The sequence below is a fragment of the Somniosus microcephalus genome, unplaced genomic scaffold, assembly GCF_052327205.1.
Source record: "Somniosus microcephalus isolate GS21.2 unplaced genomic scaffold, FLI_Smic_1.0 unresolved_chr8, whole genome shotgun sequence".
NCBI classification, from domain to species: domain Eukaryota; kingdom Metazoa; phylum Chordata; class Chondrichthyes; order Squaliformes; family Somniosidae; genus Somniosus; species Somniosus microcephalus.
Genome location: NW_028225186.1, coordinates 3,118,892 through 3,134,649, shown reverse-complemented (window position 1 = coordinate 3,134,649; position 15,758 = coordinate 3,118,892). Strand labels below are relative to the sequence as shown.

At 46.9% G+C, this 15,758-nt stretch overlaps 1 protein-coding gene across 1 annotated transcript in view; it reads right to left on the bottom strand.

The window, feature by feature from the left end:
• LOC147085253 (CD180 antigen-like) overlaps nucleotides 1-14,327 on the bottom strand; it is a 45,620-nt gene extending 31,293 nt beyond the window's left edge. Inside the window, exon 1 of the mRNA XM_085979138.1 lies at nucleotides 14,318-14,327. Coding sequence (XP_085835264.1) covers nucleotides 14,318-14,327 — 10 coding nt within the window. The remainder of the gene's footprint in view (nucleotides 1-14,317) is intronic.
• Between the last annotated feature and the right edge of the window lie 1,431 nt (nucleotides 14,328-15,758).

Here is a 15,758-nt window from a genome sequence, read left to right as displayed (position 1 = left end):
AGACAGGATAAATTATAATGTGGAATAAGGAAATGGCATGACGTGGATCAAAACTATTGTATCTGTCATTGCAGTAGAAGACAGAAAGAACATAGCTCAAGTTATGTGGAACCAAGAGTTTAATTAGATCGAGGAACTTAATGTAATTAATATTCGTGAAGTAAAAGTCCTGGAGAAATTAAAGGGACAAAAAGCCGAAAAATGCCCGGGACTTGCTGGCCAAAATCCTTTTGTTTTAAACCAGGTGGCTGCAGAGATTTGTTTTGGTTTTGATCTTCCAGAATCCCCTAGATTCTAGAACAGTCCCCGTGGACTGGAAGGTGTCAAATGTTATCCCGCTGTTCAAGAAAGGAGGGAGAGAGAAAAAAGAGAACATTAGGCCAGTTAGCCTGACATCAGTAGTAGGGAAAATGCTGGAATCCATTATTAAGGACGTGGTAGGAGGGCACATGGAAAATCAGAAAAAATTAGGCGGAACCAACACTGTTTTATGAAAGAGAAATCGTGTTTCACAAAGCAATCAGAATTGGTTGAGGGTTTACCTATCAGGGTAGACAAGGGGGAACCAGTGGATGTAGTGTTTTTGGATTTTCAGAAGGCGTTCAATAAGGAGCCACTCAACAAGTTGTTACACAAGATTAGTGCTCATTGGATTGGGGGTAATATGGTAGCGTGGATTTCCTGCCCCACAAGAGGGGAGAACACACTGGATCAAGTCTACACGAGCATTGTAGATGCTTATAAGGCCATTCCCTGCCCCCACCTTGGGAAGTCTGACCACCTCTCCCTGTTTCCAGCCCCGGCATACAAACCGCTCAGCAAAAGAGTGAAATCATCAGTAAGATCAGTGAAAGTGTGGCCAGAGGGGGCAGTCTCGGAGCTTCAGGATTGCTTCGAACGCACTGATTGGAGCATGTTTGTCCATAATGACATCGAGGAATACGCATCCACAGTGCTACTCTACATTAATAGTTGCGTCGAGGTTGCCACGACCCATAAAAATATCGGGACATACCCCAACCAGAAACTCTGAATGAACAGGGAGGTCCGCTCGCTGTTGAAAGCACGCAACGCAGCATTTAAATCTGGCGACACCACGGCTTACAGTGCAGCTAGGACCAACCTAAAAAAGGGTATCAGGACGGCCAAAAGGAAACAGACACTGTGGATAGAGGATCATTTCCACAACAACTCGGACCCCCAGCGCATGTGGCTAGGCATCCAGTCAGTCACTGACTACAAGAGTAAAAACACCTGCACCCCGGTCAGCGATGCCTCCCTTCCGGAGGAGCTTAACAACTTCTACGCTCGCTTTGACAGGGACAACAGGGAGCTGGATACCAAAGCCTTGCCACCTCTGGAAAACCAGGTGCTCACTCTGTCGACCTCCGACGTAACGGGTGTTCTACACGGAGTGAACACGCGTAAGGCTGCTGGACCTGATTGCATCCCTGGACGGGTACTCAAGGAATGTGCTGATCAGCTGGTTGATGTCTTCACCGCCATCTTCAATCTGTCATTGGCCGAGGCAGTAGTCCCTACATGCTTCAAGACCGCTACCATTATTCCTGTGCCAAAGCAAACGGCTGTGACGTGTCTGAACGACTATCGACCTGTCGCACTCACACCCATCATAATGAAGTATTTCGAGAGACTGGTCCTGGCTCACATCAAAGCCAGTGTTCCCGCCTCTCTTGACCAACACCAGTTTGCCTATCGTGCAAACAGATCAATGGAGGATGCAATCACAACTGCTCTACATTCTGCACTGAAGCACTTACACGGTAAAGAGACCTACATCAGAATGCTGTTCATAGACTACAGCTCAGCATTCAACACTATCGTCCCCAATAATCTGGCCAACAAACTCCACACTCTTGGCCTGAACACTTCCCTCTGCAACTGGACTCTGGACTTCCTAACAAACAGACCCCAGTCTGTCAAATTAGGTAACCACACTCCCCCCCCTGACCCTGAACACGGGGGCCCCACAGGGATGTGTGCTGAGCCCCCTCCTCTACTCCCTCTTCAAACACGGCTGTGTGGCTGTTCATGGTTCCAACACCATCATCAAGTTTGCGGATGATACCACAGTGGTAGGCCAGATCACCAACAACGATGAGTCAGCCTACAGGGAGGAGGTCCAGCATCTCATGAAGTGCTGCGCTGATAACAACCTGGCCCTCAACATCAAGAAAACCAAATAAATCATTGTGGACTTCAGGAAGTCTAAAGGCGGAAGTAACACCCCCATCCACATCCATGGGGCTGTGGTGGAAAGGGTGGACAGCTTTAAAATCCTCGGAGTCCACATCACGGAAGACCTCTCCTGGTCCCTCAATACCTCCTCTCTGGTGAAGAAGGCCCAGCAGCGCCTATATTTCCTAAGGAGGCTGAAAGGATGTAACCTGTCACCCCTGATCCTCTCTAACTTTTACCGCTGCACAACAGAGAGCATCCTGACGAACTGTATCACAGTATTGTATGGCAGCTGTAGCTACTATGACTGGAAAGCCCTGCAGCGGGTAGTCAAAACTGCCCAACGCATTACCGGCACCCGGCTACCGACCATAGAGCACATATACCAGAAACGCTGTTTACGGAGGTCATGGACCATCATCAAAGATCCTACCCACCCCAGCCACAGTCTGTTCACCCTCCTGCCATCTGGGAGACGCAACAGATTCATTCGCACCCGAACGACCAGATTTAGGAACAGCTTCTTTCCCAGGGCTGTCATCCTACTAAACTCCACAAATAAACTCTAAAGCCTGCACATCTGCCAATGCACTTTATTATGTTTATGTTAATGTATTACAAGCCAGTTGAATGTTGAATGTTTAAATGTCTTAATCTAAATGTACATTCTCAGGAGCCACAAGCCTACAGTTCGTTGTACTGCACTTGTGCACAAACAATGACAATAAAGTTGACTATTATTATTATTATTATGATTGGTTATCGGACGGAAAGCAGAGAGCAGGAATAAACGGGTGATTTTTGCAATGGCAGGTTTTTGACTGGTGGAGTGCTGAAAGTTCAGTGCTTGACCCTACGCCATTTACAATCTATATCAATGACTTAGATGAGGGGACGAGTGTAATATTTTCAAGATTGCTGATGGTACATAAGAACATAAGAATAGGAGCAGGAGTAGGCCATACGGCCCCTCCGGCCTGCTCCGCCATTCAATAGGATCATGGCTGATCCGAATCTAGACTCACGTCCACTTCCCTGCCCTCCCCCCGTAACCCCTAATTCCCTTATCTGCTAGGAAACTGTCTATCTCCATTTTAAATTTATTTAATTTTGCAGCTTCCGCAGCTCTCTGGGGTAGCAAATTCCATAGATTTACTACCCTCTGAGTGAGGAAGTTTCTCCTCATCTCAGTTTTGAAAGGGCAGCCCCTTATACTTAGATTATGCCCCCTAGTTCTAATCGCACCTATCAGTGGAAACATCCTCACCGCATCCACCCGCTCAAGCCCCCTCACAATCTTATACGTTTTGATAAGATTGCATCTCATTCTTCAGAACTCCAATGAGTAAAGTCCCAACCGACTCAACCTTTCCTCATATGTCAACCCCCTCATCTCTGGAATCAACCGAGTGAACCTTCTCTGAACCGCCTCGAGAGCAAGTATATATTTTCTTAAATATGGAAACCAAAACTGAACGCAGTATTCCAGGTGTGGCCTCACCAATACCCTGTATAACTGCAGCAAGGCTTCCCTGTTTTTTTACTCCATCCCCCTTGCAATAAAAGCCAAGATTCCATTGGCCTTCCTGATCACCTGCTGCACCTGCATAATAACTTTTTTATGTTTCATGCACCAGGACACCCAGATCCCTTTCTACTGTAGCACTTTGCAGTTTCTCTCCATTTAGATAAGAACTTGCTCTTTGATTTTTTCTGCCAAAGTGCATAACCTCACACTTTCCAACATTATATTGCATCTGCCAAATCTCTGCCCACTCACTTAGGCTGTCTATTTCCTTTCGCAGGTTTTTTATGTCCTCCTCACTCACTGCTTTCCCTCCCATCTTTGTATCGTCGGCAAACTTGGATATGTTGCACTCGGTCCCGTCCTCCAAATCGTTAATATAGATTGTAAAGAGTTGGGGTCCCAGCACTGACCCCTGCGGAACACCATTTGTTACTGATTGCCAGCCCGAGAATGAATCATTTATCCCAACACTTTGTTTTCTGTTAGATAGCCAATCTTCCACCCATGCCAGTATATTAACCCAATCCCGTGATTTCTTATCTTGATCGGTAATCTTTTGTGTGGAGCATTGTCAAATGCCTTTTGGAAGTTCAAATACACGACTTCCACTGGTTCCCCTTTATCCACACTGTATGTTACATCCTCAAAGAATTCGAGCAAATTTGTCAAACATGACTTCCCCTTCATAAAACCATGCTGACTCTGTCCTATTTAATTATGTTTATCGAAATGCTCTGTTACTGTTTCCTTAATAATGGACTCCAACATTTTTCCAACCACAGATGTTAGGCTAACTGGTCTATAGCTTTCAGCTTTTTGTCTACTTCCCTTCTTAAATAAGGGTTTACATTAGTTAATTGGACAAGGATGCTGCGAGGAGAACGCAAATAGGCTGCAAGGGAATATAGACTGGTTAAGTGAGTGGGCAAGAAGTTGTCAGATGAAGTATAATGTGGGGAAGTGTGAAGTTATCCACTTTGCTATGAAGATTGGAAATACAGAAGACTTTTTTTAATGGTGAGAATGTAGTGAGTTTTCGGATTCAGAGGTACTTGGATGTCCTTCTAAACGAATCACAGTACGTTAACATTCAGGTACAGCAAGCAATTAGGAACGTAAATGGGATTTTAGCCTTTAGAACAAGGGGGTTGCAGTATGAGAGTAAGGATGCCTTGCTGCAATTATTTAGGGCTTTGCTGAGAACACATCTGGAGTACTATGTACACTTTTTGTTAACCTTACCGAAGGAAGGATATAGTTGCCTTGGAGGGGGTGGAATGAATTTTCACTAGATTGATTTCTGTGAAGAGAGGGCTGGAGTTTAGAAGAATGACAGATGATCTCATTGAAATGTGTATAATTCTTAAAGGGCTTGACAGCGTAGATGCTGAGCGGCTGTTTGCCCTGATTGGAGAGTTAAGAACTAGGGGGCAGAGTCTCAGGATAAGGGTTCGGCCATTTTGGACTGAGATGGGGAGAAATCTTTTCACCCAGAGGGTTTTGAATCGTTAGAATTCTCTAACCCAGAGGGCTGAGGATGTTCAGTCAATGAGTATATTCAAGACTGACATCGATAGATTTTAGGGAACTAAGGGAAGCATGGGATAGTGGGATAGGGCAGGAAAGTGGCATTGATGTATAAGTTCAGCCATAATCTTATTGAATGTCGGTGCAGGCTGCACAGAGCATATCGTCTACTCCTGATTCAATTTATTATAGAAATATAGAAACATAGAAGATAGGAGCAGGAGTAAGCCATTCGGCCCTTCGAGCCTGCTCCGCCATTCAATGAGACCATGGCTGATCATCCAAATTCAGTACCCTGTCCCTGCCTTCTCCCCATATCCCTTGATACCTTTAGCCTTAAGAAATATATCCAACTCTTTCTTGAATATACTTAATGAACTGGCCTACAATGCCTTCTCTGGCAGAGAATTCCATAGGTTCACCACTCTCTGGGTGAAGAAATTCCTCCTCATTTCAGTCCTAAATGGCTTACCCCTTATCGTTAGTCTATGACCCCTGGATCTGGACTCCCCGGCCATCAGAAACATCCTTCCTGCATCTGGTCTGCCCAGGCCTGACAGAATTTTATAGGTTTCGATGAGATCCCCTCTCAATCTTCTAAACTCCAGTGAGTATAAGCCCAATCAAGACAATCTCTCCTCATACGTCATTCCTGCCATCCCAGGTATCAGCCTGGTGAATCTTCGCTGCACTTCTTCCATGGCAAGAACCCTCCTCAGGTAAGGCGACCAAAACTGCACACAATACTCAAGGTGTGGTCTCACCAAGGCCCTGTACAACTGCAGCAAGACATCCTTGTTCTTGTACTCGAACCCTCTTGCTAGGAAGGCCAACATACCGTTTGCCTTCTTAACCGCCTGCTGCACCTGCATGCTTACCTTCAGCGACTGGTGCACAAGAACACCCAGGTCTCTTTGCACTTCCCCTTCTCCCAGTCTATTGCCATTTAAATAATAATCTGCCTTCCTGTTTTTGCCACCAAAGTGGATAACCTCACATTTATCCACGTTATATTGCATTTGCCATGTTTCTGCCCAGTCACCCAACATGTCCAAATCGTACTGGAGTTTCACGACATCCTTCTGTTCCGTGACTCAGAGCACACCAATTTTCAACAGGCACGGGATGATCCGGGACTGAGAGCTAACCCATTTTAAGAAGGCAGAGAATGATCGAGAATGACAGAAAACCCGTGTCAAGCAGCTTCAGAATGTTCCGTGACTGACAGGAAACACCTTTAAATCAGACACGGAATGATCAAAGAATGAATCACTTAATGTGACCTGAGACAAAGAAGTCGTTTGCAGCTGACAATCAAAACACATTTGGAAGGAACATTCTACATTTACTGAACCAGAAACAGCCTTCAGCCGTCAATCAACCCTGCCCCGCCCACACCACCCAGAGAATTCAGAGAGACAGAGACTGTCAGAGAATTCCAGCATTCAGTGCTGACCCTATTAAACTCACCAGCTCCTCACACAGAACCCTGCTGTCATAAACACTGAGCATTTTTACTGAACCCCTTAAAATACAGTCTTTAAATTGACAAAAACCTCAAATTTCATCACAATTCGGCTGAATGGCAGAAAAGTTAATAAAGTTTTCACCATCACTCGGTAACCCCGTTAGACAGTCATTCCGCCCATAGAATAAATTATCTGCTGTAAGAATTGCTCATTTTGTCCCTCTGAGTTGAATTATTTCAGTTTCAGGAACTTAATGTCTTCATAAACACTTTATTAAAAAATAAATAAATAACTATCAAACACAAGCACGTTAACGGTTGAAGGCATCGCACTTTCTGCATTAAACCACCAGAGGGTGCTCTTGCATTCGCACTTATCCTGCAGACCGGCTAACGTGCACCGGGCACCTTAGACCAGCAGGGGCGCACATTCGTGGTTACTTTTACTGCGGACCGGCGAACGTGCAATGTGCGCATTAGACCAGCAGGGGGCGCACATTTGCATTTACATATACAGCGGGCCCGCTAAATTACACTGTGCGCATTAGACCAGCAGGGGGCCTCGCACTCTCCATTACCTTACTGCAGACCTGCTAACATGCACCGGGTACCTTAGATCAGCAGGAGGCGCACTCTTGCCGTTACCTATACTGCAGACCTGCTAACATGCACCGGGCACCTTAGACCAGCAGCGGGCGCACGCTCGCCATTACTTTTACTGCAGACCGGCTAACGTGCACTGTGCGCATTAGACCAGCAGTGGGCGCAAACTCGCCGCTACTTATAATGCAGTCCTGTTAATATGCACTGCGCACCTTAGACCAGCAGGGGGCGCACAATCGCCGTTAGCTTATAATGCAGTCCTGTTAACATGCACCACGCACCTTAGACCAGCAGGAGGCGCTCTCTTGCCGTTACTTTTACCACAGACCTGCTAACATGCACCATGCACGTTCGGTCAGCAGGAGGGGCACGCTGCCGTTACTTATACTGCAGACTGGCTAATATACACCGTGCGCAAAAGACCAGCAGGGGGCGCACACTTGCTGTTACACATAATGCAGGCCTGTTAACATGCACCGTGCAATTTAGACCTGCAGGGGGTGCGCACACATGCCGTTACTTGTATTAAACAAAGAAACATAGAAGATAGCAGCAGGAGCTAGGCCATTCGGCCAAACGAGCCTGCTCCACCATTCAATGAGATCATGGCTGATCATCCAAACTCTGTACCCTGCCCCTGCCTTCTCCCCTTATCCCTTGATCCCTTTAGCCTTATGAAATATATCTAACTCCTTCTTGAATATATTTCGTGAATTGGCCTCAACTGCCTTCTGTGGTAGTGAATTCCACAGGTTCACCACTCTCTGGGTGAAGAAATTCCTCCACATCTCTGTCCTTAATGGCTAACCCCTTAACTTTAGACTGTGACCCCTGGTACTGGAGTCCCACGCTATCGGGAACATCCGTCCTGCATCTAGTCTGTCCAGTCCTGGTAGAATTTTATAAGTTTCAATGAGATCTCCTCGCATTCTTCTAAACTCCAGCGAGTATAAGCCCAATTGACCCAATCTCTCCTCAAACATCATTCCTGCCATCCCATTATTCAGCCTGGTGAATCTTCGCTGCACTCCCTCCATGGCAAGATCATCCTTCCTCAGATAATGCGACCCAAACTTCACACAGTACTCAAGTTGTGGCCTCACCAATTCCCTATACAGTTGTAGCAGGACTGCCCTGCTTTTTATCTCCAACAACTTTGCAATAAAGGCAAACATTCCATTTGCCTTTTTGACTCCTTGCTGTACCTGCATGCTAACTTTTTTGTGCTTCATGCACAAGGACACCCAGGTCCCTCTGAACTGTAGCATTTTGTAATCTCTCCATTTAAATAATAATTCGTTTTTTTATTTTTCCTGCCAAAGTGGATCACCTCGCACTTTCCCCGTTATTGTCCATCTGCCAAATGTTTGTCCACTCATTTAGCCTGTCTATATCCCTTTGCATATTCTTTGAGTCCTTTGCACAACTTGCTTTCCCACCCACCCAGAAACTTGGCTACATTACACTTGGTCCCTTCATCCAAGTCGTTAATGTAGATTGTAAATAGTTGAGGCCCCAGCACCGATCCCTGTGGCACTCAACTAGTTAACTTTCACTAATCGGATTTGACCTATTTATCCCGACTCTCTGCTTTCTGTTAGTTAGCCAATTCTCTATCCATGCTAATATATTACGCCCAAATCCGTGAGGTCTTATCATATGCAGAAACCTTTTATGTGGCACCTTATCGATTGCCTTCTGGAAATCCAAATACACCTCATCCATTGGCTCACGTTTGTCCATCCTTCTCGTCACATCCTCAAAGAACTCCAGCAAAGTTGTTAAACGTGATTTCCCTTTCATAAAACCATACTGACTCTGCTTGACTGCATTATGATTTTCCAAAATAGCCTGCTACTGCTTCCTTAACGAAGGACTCCTGCCTTTTCCCAACGACAGCTGTTAGGGTAACTGGTCTATAGATTGCTGATTTCTGCCCCATACGGGCTGTCGTAAATCGCGACTTCTACAAGAAGTAACTCAGGAAGTACTACTGGACGGCCAGCTGAGGGCGCTGTCCGAGAAGTATAAATGCTCGGGCGTGGGCCCAACTTGGCCAGAGACAATCTGGAGACAGAAAGCAAGTGACTGCTAACTAGAACTCCATGTTTTGTTACAAGTCGATTAAAGCCTTGCTTTATGTTCAGCCAAGTGCGTAGTCAGTCTTTATTACGTCAATTTAATCGACTAGTTATCATCTCCACGCTTTGGGTGATTTGGAACAACCAGCTGCAACTCAAACCACAGAAAAGAACTTGGCCAAGAAACTGATCCATCATGGAAAAACTCCTTAGACCCGCTCGTCTCGACCTGTACCCGAATGCACCTGCGGCAGCGAAGGTATGGAAGAATTGGTTTCGTACCTTTAGCAACTTTCTTGAAGAATGTGGGGTGGATGCCCCTAATAAGTTACGAATGCTTATTAACTATGTATCCCCTCATGTGTATGATTATATTGAGGACTGTATAGACTACGGCGCTGCTATCTAAATTTTACAGCAGCTATATGTCAAGTCCCCAAATGAAATCTATACCCGACACCTACTGACCACAACTCGGCAGCAGCCTGGGAATCACTCGATGAATTGCTCCAGAAACTCCACAGGCTCAGCAAAGATTGTAACCTTAAAGTGGTTACAGCTGAACAGTATCAAGAGGAACTAATCCGCGATTCCTTTATCAAAGGGTTTGCGTCCCCTTTTATATCTCAGCATCTGCTGAAAAATAAAACCCTCAATTTACAGGCTGCTTATGAGCAGCCGTGTTCCCTGGACTTGGCCAAGAAGAATGCAGACACTTATCACCCACCACGTGCACGGGCGGCGGCTATCACCTGTAATAAGTCTTTCGATATGTCTCGGGTGGATGCCCCCGCTGATGATTGTGGTGTATGTGCCGTTAAGAGCCCCTGTGTACTGTAATGCCGGTTGTGGCCACTCGGGCTATATAAGCCTGTATAGTGTCTTGTATCTTTTAGTTCACCTCCAGACTTTGCTCAGTAAACACCTGTTAAACCAACTCCAGCATTCCGTGTCTTCATTAACACACGGATACAACAATGATGACTCTACTCTAACGGACGATGACCCTACCCAAGAGGCCTTTGCTGATGACGACCCCGCCCTAGCAGCATCCTGGCAATCAGGAAGAAAGTGTTTCTTTTGTGGAGGTACGTTCCATTACAGAAAATTTGCCTGGCTCGTAATGCGACCTGTAAACATTACAGCAAGAAAGGACACTTTTCCAAGGTATGCCAGTCACGGGCCTATGCTAACAAGAAAGGCCACTCCTCTAAAGTATACCGGTCGAGAGATCCTGTTAGCTTCACAGCTGCTATCTATGGAGCTGCTCCTCCCCCAAGAACCACTGCTAAGGCTACAGCTGCCAAAGGGAAAATCACCCCTCCTCCCATCACTGCTGTTTTTCCCCAAATTTTGTCCCATGCAGCCACGATGTTTTAATTAAATGGGCACACTCTAAGCGTGCTAATTGACTCCTGCAGCTCTGAAAGCTTCATTATTAAGCGGGCTGTCAGCAGGTTAAAACTGCGCATTTATCCCTTGGACAGGGAGATTGCAATGGCTCTGACGACTCTGACCACCATTTCTTCTGGCTTCTGTCTTGGCAACCTCATCCTTAATGGTCGCACGTATCCCTCCACCCGGCTCGGAGTACTCGAAAACTTATGTAGCGATGTGCTTCTGGGACAGGACTTCCAGAAGCAGCACAAAAGACTCACTTTTCAGTTTGGAGGGTCGAAGCTGGAGCTTACCATTTCTAAGGTGCCGTTTTGTGCGCTCTCGGCGGCCTTACTCGGTGAACCCTCCCTGTTTGCCAATCTCTCCCCCCGCTGTAAACCCATAGCCACCAAATCATGGCGCTTTAGCCAAGACGACTGGGCATTTATCGAGGCAGAAATCTCTCACCTTTTAACTGACGGTATTATTGAGCCGTGTTCATCCCCCTGGCGGGCTCAAGTCGTCATTGTGAAAAACCCTTTAAAACAACATAAGAAACGTCTGTGTATTGATTATGCGCAGACTATTAATTAATGTACCGATCTGGATGCCTACCCGCTACCACGCATAGATGATATGGTCAACAACCTTGCCAAATACAAGGTATTTTCAACCTTTGATTTAAAGAGCACGTACCATCAGGTACTGCTGAAAGACTCGGACAAAAATTATACGGCCTTTGAGGCCAATGGTCGGCTTTATCAGTTTTGTCGCCTTCCATTTGGGGTCACCAATGAGGTGGCCATCTTCCAACGGGCAATGGATGGCCTAATCCGGCAAGAGAACTTGCCAGATAGCTTTCCGTATTTAGACAATATCACTATTGCCGGCCATGATCAAAAGGAGCATGACGCCAATCTTCAGAGATTTTTTGACGTTCTCCGCCGTCGTCAGTTAACATTAAACGAATGCAAATCAGTGAAATCGGTGCCATCAGTGAACATTCTCGGCTACTGGGTGGGCAACGGTGTTATTAAACCGGACCCAGAGCGACTTTGACCATTTCAGGAGCTCCCTCCCCCTAGAAATCTCGTCTCTCTTCGTCGGGCACTTGGCATGTTTGTTTATTACGCAAAGTGGATACTTCACTTCTCTGATAAAATACAGCCGCTGCTTCATGCAATGTCTTTTCCATTAGAAACAATGGCTATTTCTGCCTTCAACCTCCTCAAACGATAGCTAGAGAAAGCCACGCCTCGCTCCATTGATGAAAACCTTCCTTTTGTGGTCGAATGCGATGCTTCCGAGGTTGTGATCTCAGCTACCTTGAATCAAGGTGGCTGGCTCGTGACATTCCTATCCAGAACCTTACAGGTAGCGAGCTCCATTACCGCCCCCCCCCCCGTTGAGGAGGAGGCTACAGCCATCATTGAGGCTGTACGCCAAAGGAGTTATTTTCTTGCTCAGTGTCATTTCATGCTCATAACTGACCAGCGCTCCGTGGCCTTCATGTTGGATAACTGGAAGCGCACAAAATCAAAAATAATAAAATTCAACTCTGGAGGATGTAGCTGGCCGCCTTTGGATATACTATCCTTTACCGACCCGGCAAACAAAATGTGGCCCCAGATACCTTCACACGGGCATTTTGCTCTTCAATGTCAACGTCGACTCTGGCGGATCTGCATATGGACTTATGCCATCCTGGCGTTACCCGTATGTTGCACTTTCTGCACTCCAAAAATCTACCATTCTCAATGGAGGACGTAAGGAAAATATTCTTCTCCTGTAGGATATGTACAGAATTGAAACCACAATTCTTCCGCCCATCAGATGACTTAATCATACATGCAATGCAGCCCATGCAGAGGCTCAGCATAGATTTAAAGGGCCATTTCCTTCGTCGACGCGGAAAACCTACCTACTTACGATGGTAGCCGAGTATTCACGCTTTCCCTTTGCCTTCCCCTGTCCTAATATGCTTACCTCTACGGTAATTAAATGCCTCGATCAGGTCTTTTCACTTTGCAGGATGGCCAATTTTATCCACACAAATCAGGGTCCCTCCTTTATGTCGAGTGAACTTAAAAGTTATCTCTCCCAACGGGGAATCACCTCGAGTAAGATGACACCATATCACCCAATCGGCAATGGACAGGTTGACTGATACAATGCCATCATCTGCAACGCTGTCCGTCTGGCACTGTAGTCATGCAACCTACCAGACCAGCAGTGGGAAACTGTGCTCCCCGACGTGTTACACTCTATCAGGTCTCTTCTCTCCACATCCACTAATATCACACCTCATGAGCGATTCTTCAAGTTCTGGCGTCGCTCTACATATGGGACATCTCTACCATCATGGTTGTTGGCTCCAGGCCCTGTGCTACTCCGGAGGTTTGTCCGGTCGGCCAAGAAGGACCCTCTCATTGACGAGGTGGAGTTAATGGAGGTAAACCCCACGTATGCACACGTGCGGTATACTGATGGCCGGGAGTCAACCGTCTCGCTCAGAGATCTGGCTCCCTGCCCAACCGGTCACACGGGCCGGAATGATGTAGGATCCCATGACGATGATGTCAACACTCTGCACCCCTATGAAGATGAAGCCCTACCTGGGGCATCGAGGGATCTGCCAGCAGTGCTACTGGACCAACTCAGGCAGTTGAACGCTCCCCGTAGGATGCCCACCCGAAATCAGGACTCCGGACAATCTCCAGCTACGACCAAGGATGAGGCCAACTCTGCGCCTGTGGAGATCTGCACCCAGAGTTATGATAGTCCCAGGCCTCCACAGACACGGTCCGGGGAGACGTGCCTTCTGGTCACAAGCAGAAAGCAAAACGACTACGGCTATTTTTGGACCGCCTAGTCCGTTAAAGGAAGTCTGGACTTCCAAACCTTTTAGGGAGGAAGAAGGTCATAAATCGCAACTTCTACAAGAAGTAATTGAGGAAGTACTACTGAACAGCCAGCTGAGGGCGCTGCCCGAGGAGTGTAAATACTCAGGCGTGGGCCCAACTTGGCAGAGATAGTCTGGAAACAGGAAGCTAGTGTCTACTAACTAGACCTCCATGTTTTGTTACAAGTCGATTAAAGCCTTGCTTTATGTCCAGCCAAGTGTGTAGTGAGTCCTTATTACGTCACATATCTTTCAGCCAATGTCCCAAACTCCTCCATCACAATCCCATATTATGTCCTGTCCCACCAGCAGGACAGACCCGGCACAGTGGTATACAGTCAGGAAGGGGTGGCCCTTGAGTCAAGACCACATGAAGTCTCATGGCTTCAGGTCAAGCATGGTCAAGGAAGCCTGCTGCTGATTACCACCGACCGCCCTCCCTCAGCTGATGAATCAGTACTCCTCCATGTGGAACACCACTTGGAAGAAGCGCTGGGAGAAGCAAGGGCACAAAATGTACTCTCTGGGTGGGGGACATCATAGTCCAACACTAAGAGTGGCACGGTAACACCACTACTGACCGAACTACCTGCAACAGGAGGTGAGAGAGCCAACATGCGGGAACCACTTACTTGAACTCATCCTCGCCAATCGACCTGTCTCAGATGCATCTGTCCAGGACATTATTGGTAGCAGTGAACACTGCACACTCATTTTGGAGATGAAGTCCCGACTTCACGTTAAGGGCACCCTGCATCTTGTTGTGTGGCACTACCACCGTGCTAAATGAGAAATATTCACAACAGATCTAGCAGCTCAAAACTGGGCATCCATAAGTCACAGTGGGCCATCAGCAGTAGCAGAATTATGTTTCACCACAATCTGTAAAATTCTGGTGCGTTATATCCCTCACTCTATCAATCCAGAGGACCGTGGTTCAATAGTGTAGAAGAGCATGCCAGGACCAGAACCAGGAATACCTAAAGGTGAGGTGCCAACATGGGGAAGCTGCAACACAGGACGAAAGAGAGGAAACAGCATACTATAGACAGGGCTAAGCGATCCCACAATCAATGGATCAGATCAAAGTTCTGTAGTCCTGTTACATTAGGTCGTGAATGGTGGTGGACTATTAAACAACTAACGGGAGCAGTAGGCTCCAGGAATATCCCCGTCTTCAATGATGGTGGAGCACAGCACGTGAGTGCAAAAGACAAGGCTGAAGCGTTTGCAAACTTCTTCAGCCAGAAATGCTCAATGGATGATCCATATCGGCCTACACCTGAGGTCAGCACCATCACAGAAGCCAGTTTGCAGCCAATTCGATTCACTCCACGTGATATAAAGAAACGTTTGAGCGCACTGGATACAGCAAAGGCTATGTGCCCCAACAACTCCACGGGAATCGTGCTGAAGTCATGTGCTCCAGAACTAGCCGCACCTCTAGCCAAGCTGTTCCAGGACAGCTACAACACTGGCATCTATGCGACAATGTGGAAAACCGCCCAGGCAAGTCCTGTCCACAAAAGCAGGAAAAATCCAACCCGGTAAATCACTGCCCCGTCAGTCTACTTTCAATCATCAGTGATGGAAGATGTCTTCGACATTGCTATCAAGCGGCACTTACTCACCAATAACCTGCTCACTGATGTCCAGTTTGTGTTCCACCAAGATCACTCGGCTCCTGACCTCATTACAAACTTGATCCAAACATGGACAAAGGAGCTGAATTCCAGAGGGGAGGTGAGATTGACTGCCCTTCACATCAAGGCATCAATGAGCCCTAGTGAAATTGAAGTCAATGGGAATCGCGGGAAAAAGCTCCACTGGCTGGACCCATACCTAGCACAAAGGTTGTGCTGGTTCAAGGTCTATCATCAAAGCCCCAGAACATCGTTGCAGGAGTTCCTCAGGGCAGTGTCCTAAGCCCAAACATCTTCAGCTGCTTCATCAATGATCTTCCCTCCAACATTAAGTCAGAAAAGGGGATGTTAGCTGATGACTGCACAACCCCTTGGATAATGAAGTTGTCCCTTCCCAGATGCAACAAGACCTGGACGACGTTCAGGCTTG